Consider the following 20959-nt stretch of genomic DNA (forward strand, 5'->3'; position numbering starts at 1 on the left):
ACTGACGGACTGTACCTTCATATTCTAGAGTTTATAAGCCTACGAAATGGACTTCACCCTTATTTGGTCTTTTTAACGTGTTGTTATTTGGCGATTATTTCCAAAATATCTTAACAAGTTTGGCATGTCTATCAACGGCCATTTTAGTGTTTGGAAACCAAAGACAGATTAGTTTAACCTCGCATGCCTTCCACATCAAACTTATCCACCCTGTGCAGGAGCTTACACGCAACATACCCTAAATTCAACTCGCTTTTTCATTTGTTTGTTTAGAAATTGCACTTCCGTATAATACAGGACGCATAAAGTGAGTGGCAAGTTCAAGTTTATGATGTGACAACACTAGTAAAGAGTGTGTTACATAGCTGAATGTAGTCATCAACGACAGGGACACGTAGCAATACGCAGAACTGGCATGGAGAAATAGTCATCGTGTATCACGTACTGCGGCGACCTTCTCGTTAGTTACTTCTAGCAAATTTAAGAAAGTGTGACAAGTTTTGAGCTCTGTGTAATTTGTGTAATGCCTCTTGCATACGGCGCATGTCGTGGACTTTGCGCAGATTATACGCAAGTACAAATACCTACATTATACGCACAAACTGTAAACGGGTGGATCTTTGTTTATTGACTTTATTGTATAACGTATCATAGTTTGTAGCCAGGAATTTTTGATAGCAAGTTCTACTAAGATGCTAATTATAGGTGATTTTAAAAATCAGGTTTTTAAATGTAAACCAGAATAACGTAACCAACAAGTAACAATAAAAAGTTGATTCACCCAGTTACATTTGCATAAAGAGGCTTTTAAGTTCATTGACTTGCATATGCCAGTGCGAGCCTCCTGCGCAAGTAACCCGAGCGATATTCTCGTAGGTAAAAGTAAACGCAAGGAGCTCGCGGTATTATCATATAGCATTAACTGGTGCATAGAGTCTACGCGAAACTAAAAGAGTCATAGAATGTATGGACTCCCTTAAATTCTCAGCACTTCTCTTTCCCAACGGATCTGTGAATCCAAAAATATTGAATTTTTAATACAATTACGACACTAGCTAGAGCGCTTCATGCGTAGTATGCAGGAGCCATTACTGAAAATGTTGTGTAAAAAGACCAGTGGCCCTTATCAAGACTCCCTGGTGATAAACTCGCTAACGTGTGTGTAGTGTAATCGTAAAAGTATAGTACTACGTAGACGTTAGCCGTGACAATAATTTGTGGTAAGGCTACTACAGATTTTCGTCTCTCGTCTATATCGACTTTTAAACTTCCCTGTTTACCTAAAACACGATGTGAAGCAACCAAGTGCCATCGTTTTAAACAAGTCACATAACTTGGTGTACTTAGAATTCATGCAAGTAGGTTTTAAAAAGTTAAGCATATTAAAACTTTTATGGTCAATTATTTACAGTGTCCCTAAAAACGGTTTTTGGATAAACTATTGATGATTTCTAATTAGGTTAATTACGTAGTTACTCTAAGAATGTAAAAAACAAGATGGGATTGCTACTTTAATATGACTAACTATATCCTCCAACACTACTCATTTAGTGCACAATCCGCTAACCGATAACAAAGGTATATTATTATATTAGGAATAAGATCAAATATTTGACAGTCATGGACCCACCCTTATGTTCCTTATGCCAAAGCTATTAATTCACGGTCCTAGCTTAGTACATAATATAACATGTACCTAATATGTATAAATACAGCTGTCCGGTAATTAATCGGCAATCTTCTAACGTCGACAGCGTCGACTGGACAACTTAGCCTGGTCTTGAAAATGGATAAAATGTATATCTAATCACTCTAATCAGTCATAAATTAAATGTTTTTTGAGAAATGTTTGTTACTTTGTGCTTCACACATTTATTATTCATCAGAAGCTGTCAACGAAAGAACAGTTATTACCTATATTCAACGAAACTTTTCGACATTTAACGCTACAAAAATGTATACAAATATACTTAATAAGACAATGACCTCTATTCAGTCAGGTTTTCAGTGGGAACCTCATCTAAACTAAAACTTAAAACTGAGATTTTTAGATCTAAAAGTATATTTTTTGGATCTGCCTAAGGTGGTCAGTCGGTGGTAAGAAGGCTGTCCATTGAGTACCTGACCCTTAAGTGTCAATTCAGAAGAGAAGAAGCAGTACTGTCAAATATATGGTCTTTTAAAATTTAATATAAAACTCGAAAGAACAAACCAACTTTCATAAGTAAGCAATGGATACCTATTAATCATAGTCTGACTCAATAAACGACGCTACTACTTATGGGAATGTCGCCATACCAAATTTTCCAACTGTTTCTAGCGGTTTTTTGGCATTCGACAAATTAGTAAGGTAATGCATGAAAGTAATGTTTTTTGGGCATTTCTCTCAGGTTTTCCAACCTCGGAGACATCAGAGACGATTCCGACGCCCGCCCGGGCGCTGCTCGCCAAGCTGGAGGAGGCCAACAGGCAGATCGAAGCGGACGCCAAGAGCCTAGTGCTCAACACAGTACACAGCCGGAAGAACTCCGACACCTCACAAATATCTTTGGCCTCTGGTAACTAACTTTCATGCTAAATACCTATCATTAATACCATGAAACATGCCTATTGTGCATAGCCTCTAAGTGTTTGAACTCTAGCAGTGTATCACACAACAACCTCTTTTAAATCTTTTCTCATATATCTACATCCTAAATCGGATATGTAGGATATCGGTATCCTACATATTTAAGGCTCCATCTTTCGATCTGATCGGATATTATGAAACACTGTTAAATGACATGACTGATATTAGAGAATTTAGTAATGTTCTAAATTAAATACCTACCATCTAAGATCTTAACAACTTAGGTGAGTCGTAAATCTAATTATGTATTTTTAGGGTTCCGTACCAAAAAGGTACAACAGGAACCCTTATGGTGCGACTCTGTCCGTCTGTCTGTCCGTCTGTCACATTCCTAAATATCTCGAGAACTACTAATGCTATCAACTTGAAATTTGGAATAGTTATGAACATTGTAAACCTCTACAAATAGAAAGTATAATTTTTTTAAATATATTAATTTTAATTGTAGAAAATGGCCAAAATGAAGGGGGGCAAACTGTAAATTTCAAGTTACTAGGTCAAGTGGGGTATCGTTGGAAAGAGCTCAAATTGAACGTAAATAAGCTATTTTTTATAATTTTTTTGTTGTGGAAAAAAAAAGAATTTTGAAGGAAAATGTAAAAAAAAAATACCGTTCCCCCCCCCCTTATCTCCGAAGTTTACCAACGAAAAATTATGAAAATTTTAGTAAACATTGGTTTTATAGTAAATATTACAGGAAAAATATAATCGTGTTTGTATTTTGAATACTTTTTTTTTAATTCACAAAAGACTTTTCAGATTTTTACTTTCAATTTACCCACCCTTGCGGATGTATATCGTACTTCAAATTAATACGAGATGTTACGTAAACCATCTTCTGTCCAATAAAGTAAAAACTGTTTAAATCGGTTAACATTATAAAGAATTATCCCTGAAAAACCAGGTCGCGCAAATTAGTTAGCAAATTGACCGGGAGATGGCGCTATACACAATAATACTCATCAGTGCCTATACTTTTGTCTTCTAGTCAAGTCATTAGAGTTATATGAAAATATGAGATTATTTTTACTAGGTAGTTTGAAAGAAAGTTTGTACGGAACCCTCGGTGGGCGAGTCCGACTCGCACTTGGCCGGTTTTTTAAACTTTATTTTAAAATAGGTATAGATGTAGGTAGACAATGCTTTCGCTGACGATATCGAACGCATCTCGTGAAATAATCTGTCTTAACGACTGAAACGAAGATAAAGAGAATAGGCGAGAAAAACGATGCGCACCTAACTGTTCTCTTATCTGTTGTTTATCTTAGTTGGTGCTAGTCCAAGTAAGGCGATGTGTCCATGTCAGTGCGCCGAACTAGCTAAAAATGTCGAATTGAATTCGTGTCCATTGTGATTTTTTTTTGTGTGTATTCCGTTACACCACTGACCGGAGTATTATAGAAATGGTGATTTTAAATTCTTCATCATGCTATCGAATATTAATAACACGTTTGATGTAACTGTTTTCGAATTTTACCTTAGCAGATTAATTGCTAATGATGCTGCGAAGTATGAAGATAATGGTAAATACATAACTGTTTATGAATATTTACTGTCTAAGGTAATAATGGCAAGTGTAGCTGTAGTCTCGGTATTGGTTCTTAGTTCATGAATACGCTCTGACGACTAAGTATTCGGATTCTCCGACGATTGTTTTGCGTAAGGAAATTGCGCAACGCGACAAACAGTGCAGTGACTTGATTAAGGATTACCCAAGTGCACTGCATATTATGTTATTTACCCTTATTCTAAAGTATACCTTATGTCATCACAGTAATAGTTATTATTGTAAATACAAATTCTAGTGGCCCACTGACCGTGGTATGAGAACGAGTGCTATTCTATGTTGAGTCATAAACTCGTTCTATGCAGAAAGACCTTTTAATGCTTGCTTTATTACGTCATTGCCGAAATAGTTTTATTGTGATGCCGGAGAGTTCATCGCACGTTTACTGGGTTGACCAAATGTATAGTTGAAGTACCTAAAGACTGATTTTGAGAAAGCTGCAAAAGGTACACTACGCCAAACAGTGTAATTATTTCTAAAGGGAATATACATCTCGTTCGTTAGTTTCTGTTTCATGCATAGAAATCACATACAAAAGACATTTCATAAATTCATAGGTAAAAGATTGTGCATTAAGAACAATCTTTAATATCGAGTTGCCGCTCTCGACTGTTTCCTTCTGCAAACCTTACCTAAAGTTACAAATCGGAAAGAAATTTGAGAATCTGAATAACACTGAAATAATCTGTGTCGGATTGTTTAGTTATTTTGGCTAGTTGTCATAAATTTTGAATATCGCGTTTTTTGCGGCATAATCATATAGGCCGTATTTGTAAGTTTTTTTGTAAGCTTTCAAATAAAAATATAAAAAAACCGGTCAAGAGCGTGTCGGGCCACGCTCAGTGTAGGGTTCCTTAGTTTTCAGTATTTTTCTTAAAAACTACTGAACCTATCAAGTTCAAAACAATTTTCCTAGAAAGTCTTTATAAAGTTCTACTTCTGTGATTTTTTCCATATTTTTTAAACATATGGTTCAAAAGTTAGAGGGATGGGGGGACGCACTTTTTTTTCCTTTAGGAGCGATTATTTCCGAAAATATTAAAATTATCAAAAAACGATCTTAGAAAACCCTTATTTATTTTTCAATACCTATCCAACAATATATCACACGTTGGGGTTGGAATGAAAAAAAATATCAGCCCCTATTTTACATGTAGGGGGGTACCCTAATGAAACATTTTTTTCCATTTTTTATTTTTGCACTTTGTCGGCGTGATTGATATACATATTGGTACCAAATTTCAGCTTTCTAGTGCTAACGGTTACTGAGATTATCCGCGGACGGACGGACGGACGGACGGATAGACGGACAGACAGACATGGCGAAACTATAAGGGTTCCTAGTTGACTACGGAACCCTAAAAAGGCAAAACAGTCCGCCACAGATAAAAAAAGTCTGTTTTGAAAAAAATCATTGCTCTAACTTCAAAAACCAGCGGAATAGTCGACACCGACAGCGTTTGTATGAAGAATTGATCCCTCCTGTTGCTTCTTAATATTCAAATACTGAGGGATATTTTTATAATCAACATTTGCCTAATAGGCTAGTTTCCTACTAGTCAAATCAGCTTCTTTTTAAGAACTGTCAAAACTGAGGAGTGACGTCACGGTCAATTCATATACTTTGTATCTTTCTTATTGACTTATTAAATAGAAATTATGTTTAAACATAACTACTGTCCATATATTTCTTCTAATTATGTGGTGCTCTAATTCGTGCACTGCATAAAATATTTTATTTTAAGTACCTAAGGAAACTAGCCTATTGAAGGGTAGTATAATAATAGTATTTTATGCAACAGGCGTTTAAAGGAGGTCAAAAAAGACGAGTGGCGTGGGTATTAAGATGCCACGAGTATTTTTTTAACTCAGTTAAACACCGTTGCATACAATACTTTTTCTACGACCATGCACTTACTTTTGAATAGTTTTCTAGAATAACTTTCGTGAAATTCGCACTGTTTCCTATAAGTATTTTGACTTGTCCTCTGCAATGTTTCTGCACTCACCCTGTCGCTCGCACTCCCCCGCGCCGCCGCCCGCCCCCGGCCGGCGCCCCGCGGCCCGCCATATCCCTTAAAGGCAACCTAACAATGCTTTAAGAGCTATATCGTATGCGTGGTTGCGCGGGGCGCCGGGCGGGGGCGGGCATCTTTTATGTAGGGTTTTAACGATCTATGCACGACACGGTAAATGACGAATAACAACACGGGAGTAGAAAAACATTTTAATGTGTGTTGCAGGCACCAGCTCAAGTTATGAGCCGGAGGCTCGAGTTGGCGGGAATGGCGAAGAAGACCTGTGGAGCACGTGGGGCCGCATCGTCAACAACTGGGAGACCGAGTGGAAGCGGAAAAACCAGTTCGTTCGCGACCTGGTGCGGCAAGGCGTGCCTCACCACTTCAGGGGCATCGTGTGGCAGCTACTGGCCGGTGTGGACTCTTCGCCGGAGAAAAAGCTATATGCCTCGTACATTAAGGTACATAATTTTTTCAGAATAATGTTTCTTACGCGAGAGGATATATGGGACTCTTAGTTCATTCCTATCATGAATCGTAAGAACAAACTGTAATATTGATAGTTGCTTTGTTAACAATATGGTGACAAGGCGCACCGCACATGTCATGGAAAACGGTGGGGATCAAATAAGAAAAAGCTGCAGAATTCACATTTAAACTGCTTACTCGTATTTCACTAATAGTTAGTTGTTTCGATTTGTGATAAGTAATATAATTAATTTGTTTTCAGGCGAAGTCTGCTTGTGAGAAAGTGATTCGCAGGGATATCGCGCGCACTTACCCAGAGCATGATTTCTTTAAGGAAAAGGACGGCCTAGGCCAAGAGTCCCTTTTCAACGTCATGAAAGCCTACTCGCTGCACGACCGTGAAGTGGGGTACTGCCAAGGATCTGGCTTCATTGTTGGCTTACTGCTAATGCAAGTAAGTCAGTTCTAAGTGAAGAACTTGAACGTATATTTGGTGATGTATTTATTTGTTTTATTCGAAAACATGTTTCAATGACATTACAGAAAAATCAAATGCGGCATGAAATTTAAATTTATAAACAGCAAATAGTTAGGTACATGAAAAAAACGTTACAAACATTATATAGAAATACAATAAAGCTAAACCATTGATTTGGGTGATGACGTAATAGCGTGTAGAATAATATTGAATGATTCTTTAATCGGTTTTAGACTTTTAACATAGCATTATAATTCCAGATGCCGGAAGAAGAGGCGTTCGCGGTGTTAGTGAAGATCATGCAGCAGCACCGCATGCGCGACATGTTCAAACCGAGCATGGCCGAGCTCGGCCTCTGCATGTTCCAACTGGAGAACCTGGTCCAAGAACTGCTGCCAGACTTGCATGTCCACTTCCAATCACAGGTTACTTATTATTATTATTTACATTTAGCTGGAATAAAATTATAGGCATTTTCTATATTAATCTGGGAAACTTATTTTTCTAAAATAGGTAAATTTAATGTTTTTCCTACTTAGAAGTCCTTTCGACCCTACTACTAGGTGAAAAAAGCGTCCCAAATTTAATTTTTTCACTTCATTACCATTTTTGCAAAAAATGCATTATGCAAAAATAGAAAATACTGGCCATATTTTTGCCCTAGATCGAAAGGGCTCATGAACCTGAGTAGGGAAAACATAAAACTATCCTACTTCAGAAAATATTTTTGCTATCTCTTCTCGCGAAAATGCCCTTCTATCACCTTTAAGCTACCGATAATTTGCCCCACACCTTCCCCACAGAGGCGTAAAAGAATAGCCCATCAAAAACCTTAGAATTTTGAATTTGTGCCGCGAGAATACTTTTTCAGTTGTTATCGATGGTAGGGCAGTAGGTTTAGTTAAAAACTGTAATTACACTACATACGTTTCACCATAATTTGACACTAAAAGCCTAATGGATAAATCTTGACACCTAGTTAGTATATAATTCAGTTCCAGTGCACATATTAGTGTGGCCACGCTCGTTATTTTAAGGTTATTTGTGATTAACAAAATGTATATTGCTAGGCAACTTCACAAAATGTTAAATGATTTTGATAAACAATACCCACAAGGTTTGAACATAGAACACGTATATAAAAGTAGATAAATTTATCTTTCTGCGATTAACTATTCATAAAGACATAAACACATTAGCGACATCCTGCCATAGTTATTAAAAAATACACCTACCTAATATTTTGCAGATAGCCCTGGTGACGAAGTTTCGAAAATATGTATGGGGGCCTAAATCTGTGAGATCAGACAAAAAATATTTCTGTATGAAGGTGGAGTAAAATTTTGTTGTCACTTTACGCAACTCATGTTTTGTGCGTGTAACACCTGCGTATTGGTTACGGGTTTTTGTCGTGGCGTCTTGGTGCGATCTCTATGGGTATATGTATAACTAAGGGCAGACATATCACGTCCCAACGAATTATGTTTATGTCCAGTCGAAACGCTAATTAATAGATGCGGATAAAGTGCCAAAAATATGTATCCACAAATCGTGTATACATATTTTTTGATAATTCCTCCGCATCTATATTTAATACATTGTCCGTACTTGTAATATAGTTTCACTGGCATTTAATACAGTTATTAACTAATATTACGAAATTAGAGATAATTATGATTTAGAATAAATGATTGGAATATATTTACCACTATCTTACGCAAAAACTGCAAATTCATCTCTCTTCCTAAGGGCGTAGATACACATTATGTTAGTGCGTTTTCACATTATCCGATCCGATATCGGATGTCGGAAGGATTTCAAAGGCAAAAATCGGCTTCAATTTATGGGATATCGGTCCTACATCCGATATCGGATCGGCTAATGTGAAAACGCACTTAGGATCTTTGACCGGGTTCACCGGGTTGCGCGTGTTTAGAGTTTTATATTCAAATTATTTAGCTAATCTGAATGATGGATCTTAATTTACCTGCATTGATTAATATTCCCATTGACAGTTCATCCATTTAGCTTTTAGACGGGCTTTTAGGATTGTTAAAATAACAGACGCCGCGCCGCGTCCAACGCAAACTGTGCCACTCAAACAGCACGTCATCGAAGTGTCACAACTAAAATTGGACATTATCCGTATGCACATAACTCTATGTTGATCTGTGTTCTGTGACGGATTTATCTGTCTTTGGCGTTGGGCCTGTGGTTTTATATATCTGACTTTGAAGTAGAAATCGGATAGATAGCTATCTCTCATTTCGTAGGCCTTTGATCACTGTGCAAATGTTAGTTTTTGAAGTAGAAATAACTAAAAAGTACTAAACTTACTTTTCATATCTAAATAAATTGAGTGACTTTTTTTAAACGGGCTTCTTTTCTCTACAAAAGCATACAGAAATAAGAACTAAACAGTGACATCTGATGAATTAATTCAATTCGAAATTGTCGTGGGGTTGTTATTGGCCGTGACAGGTATAGCGACCCCTTACGTCCCCTTTTGATATTCCTAGCAATTTAAAGCACATAAGGTCAATACGGACAAGTATGATAAGGGGAAGTGTGTCTGTTCATCACAATTGACCGTCTTACTCATTGTCACAGGTGTTTTTGCGAGTTCATACTTTTGCTACTTGCTACTCACTATAGGTTACTTGACCCTTTATTAAAGTCTGTCTTAAATGATTAAGTACTGTCCAATTAACCGAAATAAAATATTAACATATTTTATTATGACTTCAAAACAGCAAAAAATATTGTTAAAGTATACTTTTACGTAATCAGGCGAAAACAACACAGTCATGTTAATCTATAGATTATCTGTGCATCAGGTCATTCTACTCGAAAACAACATTTTCTGACTTTTTAAGTATGAAGACATTAAGTTCAATATGTCAGTAATTGTTTTAACATGCAGTAAGGTTCGAATTCGATGACGTCACTACATCGCTGACAGCGTTTTCAGTGGCTAAAATAAATAAAAAATTACATACACTTTTAATCGAAAATACATAGTCATCATACACTTTTAATACCCAAAATCTATAAATATTATTTTTTTATGTCAAATACTACAGAAGACAATCATTTATTGTGCCAAATTCGATATGAGTCTAGTAGCCTATTAGTTGTAAACTTACCTATGAACTCTCAATAAACACTGATACAGATGTAGGGCGAAAAGGGTTTCCTTCGTATTTTTCCGGAAACGTTCGTATTGTCATGCTAGTTCAGTCAATGTCAGTACATCTTGATGTCAAATTGATGTCATCGGTATGAAAGTTACGGGCCCTGCTTATGACACACTTATCCGTATTGAACTTACCTATAGCATTAAATGTTAATTTGTCTATTAATCATGCCTTTACTATAGGTTAACGGAAGTGCATTTGTTTCCAGAGTTTTAGCACATCGATATATGCGAGCAGCTGGTTTCTGACGCTGTTCACTACAACGCTATCGCTCCCACTGGCCTGTCGCATCATGGACGTCTTCTTGTCGGAAGGAATTGAGATTGTGTTCAAAGTAGCCCTCGCTATGCTCACGCTTGGTAAAAACGATCTCCTTTCTCTTGACATGGAGAGCATTCTTAAGGTACACATCTACTCTTTATTCCGTTATTATAAATCAATTTTGGTGATAGTACCAAGGACGATATAATACCGGAACAGATAAAGCCCATACAAAAAAGCCTACCCCTGAATTGTATGGGCCTTTTAGGCTTAAAACTAGATGGCGCTGTGCTGCAGCCTGGAAATGGCCAAAATCATATTTTCCCCAAAAAAATATTGCTTGGTTTTATTTTTTATTAGAACAAATGACATGCTTCTTTATTTCAATATCATGATATCACATCAATACCTACAAATTTTGGGGAAAAAAAGTTGTAGGCATCATCGAGAGTAGTTATGATTTTATAATATGTGGCGCTAAAAAATTGAGGTACGATTCTTAGTATGAAGATTGTAAATCGATACTATAATATTATAAATGGGAAAGTGTGTGTGTGTCTGTTTGTTTGTCCGTCTTTCACGGCAAAACGGAGCGACGAATTGTGATTCTTTAAGTGGAGATAGTTGAATTGGTCGAGAGTGACATAGGCTAATTTTTATCTCTTTCTAACGCGAGCGAAGCCGCGGGCAAAAGCTAGTGCTATATAAACCATCTTTGATAGTACTAATCTTTGGTTTCTCTTACAGTATATACAGAAGGAATTGCCAGCGAAAGCAGAGGCCGACCAGGATGCGTTCATGAACCTAGCCTACTCCATTAAGGTTAACCCCAAAAAGATGAAAAAGCTTGAAAAGGAGTACACGGTTATAAAAACCAAAGAGCAGGGTGACATTGCAGTGCTCAGAGTAAGTTTAAAATATTGAATAATACATAGTTGTTATCTAACCCAATGAACGCCACGCTTAAGTTCGATTTCACATTATTCGATCCGATATCGGATGTTGGAAGGATTTCAGTGGAAAAAATCTAAGATGACGCCGGTAATGTATGGGATATCGATCCTACATCCGATATCGGATCGGATAGTGTGAAAACGCACTTACGTGTGAGGACATCATTGTAAATTTTATCGGAACTCGGAATGCACGAATGTTACCTACCTGTCAGGTCAGTTGGCCTGCCCAACAAAACTTATAGGAACACCGGTTTCCGACAAGTCAGAAAATACTTAGGTATCTAGTAAATATGTCTGCCATTTGTGCGGGGGAAACGTGCACCCAGTCACAAACAAAATGGAACCTGTAATGACGACACATACGTCGCAAGTAAACAGTTTTACACACTCGTCCGTACACAAAAATAAATCAAGATTTTTGTGTACGGACGAGTGCATGTGCAGCGCAGGGAAATAATGCGAATGCCGATTCCCTTCCGTGTTGCATGCAGCATAAATCTTTCGCAGTAATTGAGGCCTGATTTAGACGGGGTGCGAACTCGCATGCGATTTTCAGCCATCAATACCGCAAGGTAATGAAACTCATATGCGAGTTCTCGTACCGTCTAAATGAGCTTTAAGATTTCACTGACGCGCGAGTCACATGTCATCGGTTTTATTGTGCAATTTTAACATCGCGTGTTTCAATAGACGGGTCCTTACAGAGCGAGCCTCGCGGCGTGCGTCGCTCTGTGTGGATCGGGCTAATAGGCGAGACGACTAAAAAAAACTAATTAGTCCGTCAGTTACATTATCAAAGAATTTTGGACCCATATTTTTTCTTTTTTCTCATTAACGAAAAATGACGACGGTACAGTGCGTTGAAGTTTCGCGTGACGTCACGCCTAGGTACAATTTTTACTTAGAAGTGACGCCACAAGCCCCCACTCCGGAACTTTGTTGCTCTATATCTTTGTATTTTTTCGTTAATTAGAAAAATCGAATAATATGTGCTCAGTATTTTTGGACGATCCAACTGACGGACTAAACAGAATGCCACTTCTTTATGTAGTCGTCATCCCTATTAAATGGGATATAATTTCAATCGTAAAATAATTGTACAGTGTCTGAGACAAGAGAACCGTCTGCTAAAGCAGCGGGTGGAGCTCCTCGAGAAGGAGAGCTCCGCGCTGGCCGAGCGGCTGGTCCGCGGGCAGGTGGACCGCGCCGAGGGCGAGGAGGAGACGTTCGCGCTGGCGCGGGAGGTGCAGGCGCTGCGCCGCGCCAACGTGGACGCGCAGCAGCGGCTCGCCGTCATGCAGGACGAGGTCCGCTCGCTCGAGATGACCATAGCCGAGGTGACCAATACTTACACTCTTTCAATTGCCACATTTTAATATTTTGATAGTGCTGGCTACCTGATACTGTTGCTGATATAGCTGATACCCTATCAAATGTCAGCAAAGTTCAATATTTTATGTTAGCCTTTTGTCACATTCAACTTTTTATTTTTGTCGAAGACATTTTGATTCTGGTCGTCTACCACACGATCTGATTGATCCTATAGAATATTACGATATAAAAATTTTAAGGTATCTATATGCTCAAACGCTTTAATTATTCATAGGTTTCAGATTTGAAGAACACAGACACAATACATTACATACCCAATAATGTATTATGAAGTAGTAATTTTTGCCGTAAATTATACTTAACGGGACGTATCCCATGTTTCATTGATCTCTATTATTGCCAGAAATGTATGTTTAACGCAATAACTATCGAATCGCGTACTCCGGCGATCGAAACAAGAGTCACCCAGTGACTAGGCAATAATGTGCGTTACCAATTTATAGAACAACTCGCGGCAGTCATCCCTGGAGGGCACGGAAGGGCAGGGCAGCGAGGAGCTCGCGCGGTGCCTGCAGCGCGAGCTGGTGCGGGCGCGGCTGCACGCTGCCGAGCGCGAGGCGGCCGAGCGCGAGCTCACCGCGCGCATCGACGAGCTCGAGAACGAGAACAAGAGCCTGCGGCGGCAGCGCGTCGACAACAACGTGGCGCACCTGCAGGTCACTCTTTACACATCATTTTTAGACACTCCCGGTAGATGGCACTGAAGGGCAACCAGGCGAGTAGCTGGCGCGCCCTGCAGCGCGAGCTGGCTCGCGCCCGACTGAACGCATCCGAGTGCGAGCTCACCCCGCACATCGACGAGCGACAAGACAACAACCGTCTCACGATGCGAGCTGCAGCTTTCGCTTCGTTGTTGCTGAGTGAGCTCGCCGTGACTGCACTAATGATGTTATTTAACCCCTTGCATGTCTGAGCTCATCAGTTCTCATTAATTTGAATTCATTTTTGATATAAAGTGCAACAAAAAATTTGTTATTAGGTACATCATATTTTTCTCTATCGACTTTTTTTTTGTACACTCCGGTATTTTACTTATTACAAAGTGCCAAATGCCTATGATCAAATTTAATACGACGAAAAGTATTTACGCCTATATTTTCCAAAAAGTCTTACTAATTAATGTTTTACAGGACGAACTCATCGCAGTGAAGCTGCGTGAAGCCGAGGCTAACTTATCGTTGAAGGATTTGCGTCAACGGGTCACCGAGCTCTCTGAAGCTTGGCAGAGGTATCAGCAAGTAAGTTTTACTTAAGGTGGCTCGCTTAGGTTACCCGAAGCTCAGGCTGCGTTAGATGGCGTTAATCTGCAAATTACCAGTCTTATTTTTTTTGTGGAGTCGTACAGGCATTTACATACTTTCAATTATGCTTCGCGAACATTTAATATTAAAATTGACGTATTACAACAAACATTCAACTTCTCATTGTAACGTTAATCCCCTTAATGTAGATAAATTTACTATTTTACACTATTTTTAAGTACCACTCACACATACAAACAGTGTTTTTGTATTCCTTCTAGTCAACGAAGTAAGATAAACATGGAAGCCGCTTTTAAGAACATTACCGTTCAAATTCTTGGCACCGTTTAGCACACATACACAATTACGCCTACATATACACAAGACAATACGTTTACAGGCCATGTAATCAAAACTGGTAAACAAAACAATAGTCATCTCTTTTATACTAATGCACACAGATAAGTGTAGCTGAAATGCATATAATGTCACTAACTACCAATCAGCGATTTTATTCGGCTAAAAACCTTCTTGCTGTACGTACTGGCAGCTAAGAATTCGCGGTTCATATTTGACTAAAATTTGACACGAAAAGGGATGGGTTTATGTCATACATTAAAGAACCAAGCAGAAATAATTTAAATTTTATGCATATTAAAAAATAACTACATAATTAATTTGTTGTTATGAAGTACCAACCTACATATGAAAATAATAATTATGTCGTACACGTATTCCGCTGCAATAAGTATTTTTATGGCTAGATAAATTCAATTTATATCTGTATAACAATGTACAGTCACGTTCAGACTGTTGTCAGTTGCCATCTATTGTTAACAGGTGTTAAACGTTGGCTTTCATTTTATAAATTTTACCTTTTCAGGGCTAGTTTTACAGTACAGGTCAGATAAATGTCAGCTGTCACTGTTTTATACGTGTGATGAAAAGGATAGTGATAACTTTATCTGGTAGATATATTTATCTGGCGACTGAAAAACCGGCCCTTAAATTTAATATGTAATTACTTAGATGTCGCCACCGAAAGATAATAACATAGAACACTTCTTTCAAACAAAATGCCAGCCGAAAAGTGGTTCCAAGATCATAATACGCCGTACTGACACCGGACCATAGGTGACGTCTATTTCTATTCTACAACCTTCTAAATTAACACGTTTATTAGGGACGCTTAGTGACGTCATCTGTCATAGACCAAAGGAAACAAATGACTACGCGTATGCTATACCATACGTGTCCACGAATGTGTTCAGATTGGCCATTTAAACCACTATGCCGGTGACACAAAGTCTGTGATCAAAATAATCGAACTCCTATGCCACTGACACGTACGTATGTTTAAACAAGTTTACTGGCCTATGTCGGCCGCACAGCAGGCAGGCAAACATGGTCGCGCGATATTAATAAAATTATACCAAAATGAAAGTTTTTAAATATCAATGGCTATTAAAAATATTGCATAACATCATCCCCATACAAAAGTAGTTCGTACAAAATAAATCGAAATAATTATGATCCTCGCCAAATTACACATGAAACTTAATCCCATATTTTTCTCCGTATTTGTTGGAACGGCCAGCACATGCTATTACAAAACAGTACGGCATATTCTTTTTGTAAACATATATTCTAAATATGCCGCACTACGACTGTTCAGACTGGTCGCCATTAGCGCACTGACAAGCTCCGTGGCACAATTTTGAGGCCCCGCCTACCGTGGCACAATCTTCGTGGGGTCATTTTTGAGAGCTCTTTAGACATCTAGGTATATTAACAATCGCTGCTTCTAGTCGATAATTTCACGCGGCGACAGCTTGTTTAAATAGCCTTGCGGTAAATACGTGCCATCGCATGATTTGCATGGAAGTACTGGGTTCGAATCCAGGACTTTTTTTTTTTTTTAATACTACGTCGGTGGCAAACAAGCATACGGTCCGCCTGATGGAAAGCGGTCACCGTAAGCTATGGACGCCTGCAACTCAGAGAGTGTCGCATGCGCGTTGCCGCCCCATTAGAAACTTGTACACTCCCCTTTGCTGCGTGTGCACAGCAAAAAGGAGTGTACAAGTTCAAAGGAGGGTTTGGGTTGCCGACGACTCAAAGGACAATAGACGGAACAAAGTCCTCCCGTCGTCAGCACCCCACACCCTCGTTGAGCTCTGGCAGCCTTACTCACCGGCAGGAACACAACACTATGAGACACTATTTTTTGTTTTATTATTATACATAAATGTATATGTACTCGTACAGTAGTTACTGAGCGTTTTCCACAAAAAAGATTAAAAACCTGTTCTCTTACATGGTAATAATTTTTGGGTTCGTCGAACTCAGAATTTCTAACATAATTATCCTAATCTGATATTTTAAAAAATTCCAAAAAAGTATAGATAAATTTTAGTTTCTAAACTACGATTCGAATGTTTTTTTTTTTTCTAATTGTTTATTTTCGATGGAGCAAGGGTATTCAAATCGCTTTTGAAATCTTAAATTAGTAAATGAAAATGCAATAGTTAACTGAGTAACGTAATGCTTTAAAAACTCGAGTGGAAGATTTTATCTAAGGAGTAATTTCGATAAAATATTATATTTAGCGAGGGTATTAAAAGTTGTGTTTTATATCTCAACTTAATAAATAGAAAATTAAAATGACAATAAAAAAATCAATATGTTCTCTAAGATAAAATTGATACCTTCGGCTCTCCATTCTTGCTCGGTCAATAAAAAATACGAAATTTATATCAAAAAAAATACAAAAAGTTTATAGAATCCTGGGAATCGAACGCACCTTCACGGCGTGACAGACGACTGTTCACCAACGACGCCATTACATAACACGCTGTTACCGACGAAATTGGGCTATACATATAGAAATAAATTCTTACCTAGAGCATGTAAGATTTATAACGAAAAATTTGGCGACATTGATATATTTCATTTAACCTTAAATCAATTTGTTTCCGCAATAAAAAATAAAAGTAGAAATAGCAATTAAATTATTAACTGTACCTTAGCAACCAACAATCACTCTCTTTGCATGTAACTTAGAACTGATAGATTTAAAATTTTACCTTTAGTATGTATTAGTAATAATTCTGAGCAACAGAGATACATGTGTTATACATTAGTGGAAACTGTGTGGCTTATGTATGTGTATTGTGATTTGACTATATGTGTTGTATTTGCCTGTTTGTTTCCCAAATGTTTAAATAAATAAATAAATAATTATTTAAATATAAATAATAATGTCAAATCCATACTAATATTACAAATCGGAAAGGGTGTGTGTCTATTTGTTTGTCCGTCTTTCACGGCAAAACCGGAGTGACGAATTGACGTGATTATTTAAGGGGATTTAGTTGAAGGGATGGAGAGTGACATAGGCTACTTTTTGTCTCTTTCTTACGCGAGCGAAGCCGCGGTCAAAAGCTAGTTTATTATAAATGGGAAAAGCTGGTTACTCTATAATCTGAAGTGGAAGAATTCGTTGTTTCACCAAAGATAATGTGTGTTTGTTTGTTTGTTTGTCCGTCTTTCACGGCCAAACGGAGCGACGGATTGACATGTTTTTAAGTGGAGATAGTTGAAGGGATGGAGAGTGACATATGCTACTTTTGTCTCTTTCTAACGCAAGCGAAGCCGCGGGCAAAAGCTAGTACAGCACGGGTAGCATGGTCGCGCGATAGACGATAAAATATGAGCCGTCCCTGTCGCACTATTAGTAAGTGCGATTATAGGGACGGCCAGATGTTTTATCATTTATCGCGCGACCATAATTGCCTGCCTGCAGGGCAATTATGGTCTGTCATTAAATATATCTCTATCGTCTACCGAAGGTGGAATTATATTGTAGCTCAAAGCATACTAAAGTTATAAATCGGGGTTTATAACTTTAGTATGCTTTGATAAGTGTGTGAGTGACCACTATTGTCTTTTATAAAAATCCATTCAATAGCTGCCTTTATTTCGTTGCGGAATGTGTTTTGGAACAATAAAATGCACGGATTTTTCAAATTGACAGCTGTGACACCTGTCAAAGTTTGATTTGACATATTGACAAATGTCACATACACCCGAAAAACATAGAAGTCAAAGATGAAAGTAAGTTGTGTGTTGTAAAAACTAAAGGAATTCCACCAAAAATGGTAAGTTTAATGAAATAACAATACTTAGTATATTAATGGTAATATTTGGGTTCTTGTAGTTTGTTACATTATTAATTGCTTTTGTTATATTTTTCAGTTGATGCAAGACGGACAAGCGGGCAGGAGAATGATAGTGAAATATTTAAGAGGATACGTACCCGGGAGCACAAACGTTTACGATAATATCGTTATCTCTATCGCTCTTCAATATTGGCGCGACAGAGCCAGACTGTGTTTCAATCGGCGTCTAGCGACGGCGAATTTCCTCTGAGCAATTCAGTCAGGGTATGCTGCAAACATACCAAGGAGCCAACAAGGAATGTTGCCTAGGCTTGCCGCGAGAGATGTGAAATGCCATGACACAGACAAATTTTAAGTGGGCATGATATATAATTATATACTCAACAACAGCGGGCACTACAAGGCTCTGGCATAGAGTACCTAGAGCATGGAATGAGGTACATAAATTAAATATTTATAAATATTATAGGATGTTCTTACACATATTGACTGAGTCCCATGTTACGCTCAAGACGGCTTGTGTTGTAGGTACTCAGACAATGATATATATAATATACAAATACTTATATACATAGCAACAAATCCATGACTTGGGAACAAATATCCGTGCTCATCACACAAGTAAATGCCTTTACCGGGATTCAAACCCAGGACCGCGGCTTAGCGAGCCGGGTCACTACCCGCTAGGCCAGACCGGTCATCTCATGCGAATACTATAATTTCTAATGGTTATGTAGGTACTAGCTGACCAATATAAAAAAAAAGTGAATGACATTTCAAACAGATAATTCTTAAAATTTATAATTGAAAGAATGATAGTGTATAAAGGCAGTATAAACTTCCATAACTTAATTCTAATTAACACAAGTCAAATTATAATCTATTGCCTCAAGCACGAGAGGCCTTGGTCACTTTTGTCTTTCATATGTGTAATTTATTTCGGTTTTAATTCCATAACTTAATTGATACATAATAACTATAATAAATGTCTCTTGTTAATCATATATATATTTTTTCCCAAATCCAGTTTCTAATAATTGTTGCAGGCTACCATTGCATAGTTAAATATGATGTGGCTCCTTCTTGTCATACTTTCTACAGCTGCAGAAAAAGAAAAACAATATGACAGTGAACCATACTTCGGCCAGTGAGGTGTAATTGAACTAAATGCCATAAAACCAACTTGTTTGAAATAGTTTGAATTGGTCCAGAAAAGTTATAAGTGTGAGTGTTACTTTTGTAATAATTAAGCCTTTTAGCGTGCCTGCGTGGTGACAGGTTAGGAATTTCACCACCCCCTTTCTTCCCGTGGGTGTCGTAGAAGGCGACTATGGGATATGGGTTAAATTGTGGTGTAGGCGAGAGGCTGGCAACCTTTCACTGCAATGCCACAGTTTCGTTTTCTTTTAGCCCCTTATTTGCCAAGAGTGGCCCTGAAGCTTTAGTGGTTTCATGTGCTCTGCCTACCCCTTTATGGGATACAGGCGTGATTATATGTATGTATGTTAAGTCCTTTATTCAACATCGTGAGGAAACCGGACTAATCCCAATAAGGCCTAGTTACCCTTCGGGTTGGAAGGTCAATCGCTTTCTTAAAAACTAGTGCCTACGCCAAATCTTGGGATTAGTTGGCAAAGCGGACCCCAGGCTTCCTTGAGCCATGGCAAACGCCGGGATAACGCAAGGAGGATGATGATGATTCATAAACATTTAACAGCCCCTCTAGCACAACTTGCCCTGTCGCGCGCGAGTCCATACTTGAAGTCGCGTTTGATGTATGGACTCGCGCGCGCGACTAGGCAAGTAGGCAAGTTGTGCTAAAGGGTCTAATGACCAGTTTGGCTTAGCGCATAGTGACCCTACCTTCTAAGCAGATATTCTAGGGATTGTATATGTATATTTGTCCCGGAACCATGGATGTTTATTTTGAATATTATATACTTACATCATATGACTTATTTAAGATGGTTATTCATCATTAAAGTTACCATAAAAGGTGACCTCTCTAATTTAATTTATTTTTTGTTTCAGTCATGGTATATTAGAAAACACTGAAGATGTCGAGGAAATACAAGAAGTTGATGTCGATCTAATCAGAGATATTAATTATTAGAAATGAATGTATTTGAAATACAAATATAAAATACCTATTTTCAATTTTAAATACTTTTATCAAAAACTATTTTGCATTTTATTTCAAATACTATAAAGTGGATGTGTTTTGCATTTTTTAAACTTTAAAATACAAAATTCTTTTTTCACCACACCAACTGGTAGAAGCTCTCTTCATTCTCCAAAAAACGGATGAGAAAGTTGAATTTTATCCGCAAGATTGCAAAGTTGTTTCATACAGACTTTAACTTGTCCTAAGCTGGCTGGTAGATTTTGCTTTTTAAGTAGGTATGGTGTTTTTGAATCATATCATACCTACTCGCATATGTTTAATAAATTGATGATTTTGATTTAGGTACAGTTAGTATTTTCCTCGTATTGCTGTGGTGAAAAAACTGGTGTTTCCCTCGGGGCAAAATTTGTATAACCATTGTGCCTTGAAACCCTCGCAACGCTCAA

At 37.9% G+C, this 20959-nt stretch overlaps 1 protein-coding gene and 1 long non-coding RNA gene across 7 annotated transcripts in view; both read left to right on the plus strand.

Annotated features, from left to right (window-relative positions):
• The window catches only part of LOC125241795 (ecotropic viral integration site 5 ortholog), a 60611-nt gene that overhangs the window by 16446 nt on the left and 23206 nt on the right, over positions 1-20959 (plus strand). For 4 of the 6 annotated variants that reach the window (XM_048150429.1, XM_048150428.1, XM_048150430.1 and 1 more), the window contains 10 exons: positions 2391-2558; positions 6440-6675; positions 6945-7136; positions 7421-7585; positions 8410-8490; positions 10566-10760; positions 11366-11524; positions 12678-12911; positions 13410-13622; positions 14097-14204. In XM_048150429.1, coding sequence (XP_048006386.1) covers positions 2391-2558; positions 6440-6675; positions 6945-7136; positions 7421-7585; positions 8410-8490; positions 10566-10760; positions 11366-11524; positions 12678-12911; positions 13410-13622; positions 14097-14204 — 1751 coding nt within the window. Of the gene's footprint in view, positions 1-2390; positions 2559-3931; positions 4153-6439; positions 6676-6944; positions 7137-7420; positions 7586-8409; positions 8491-10565; positions 10761-11365; positions 11525-12677; positions 12912-13409; positions 13623-14096; positions 14205-20959 lie in introns of those variants that run through there. The other 2 variants (XM_048150433.1, XM_048150432.1) reach the window with 2 other exon arrangements.
• LOC125241799 lies at positions 18146-20577 on the plus strand. Its single transcript, XR_007178768.1, has 4 exons — positions 18146-18367; positions 18465-18825; positions 19435-19612; positions 20420-20577. It is a non-coding gene; the product is annotated as an uncharacterized LOC125241799 (long non-coding RNA).

Source organism: Leguminivora glycinivorella, chromosome Z (assembly GCF_023078275.1).
Source record: "Leguminivora glycinivorella isolate SPB_JAAS2020 chromosome Z, LegGlyc_1.1, whole genome shotgun sequence".
In the NCBI taxonomy this organism is placed as follows: Eukaryota; Metazoa; Arthropoda; class Insecta; order Lepidoptera; family Tortricidae; genus Leguminivora; species Leguminivora glycinivorella.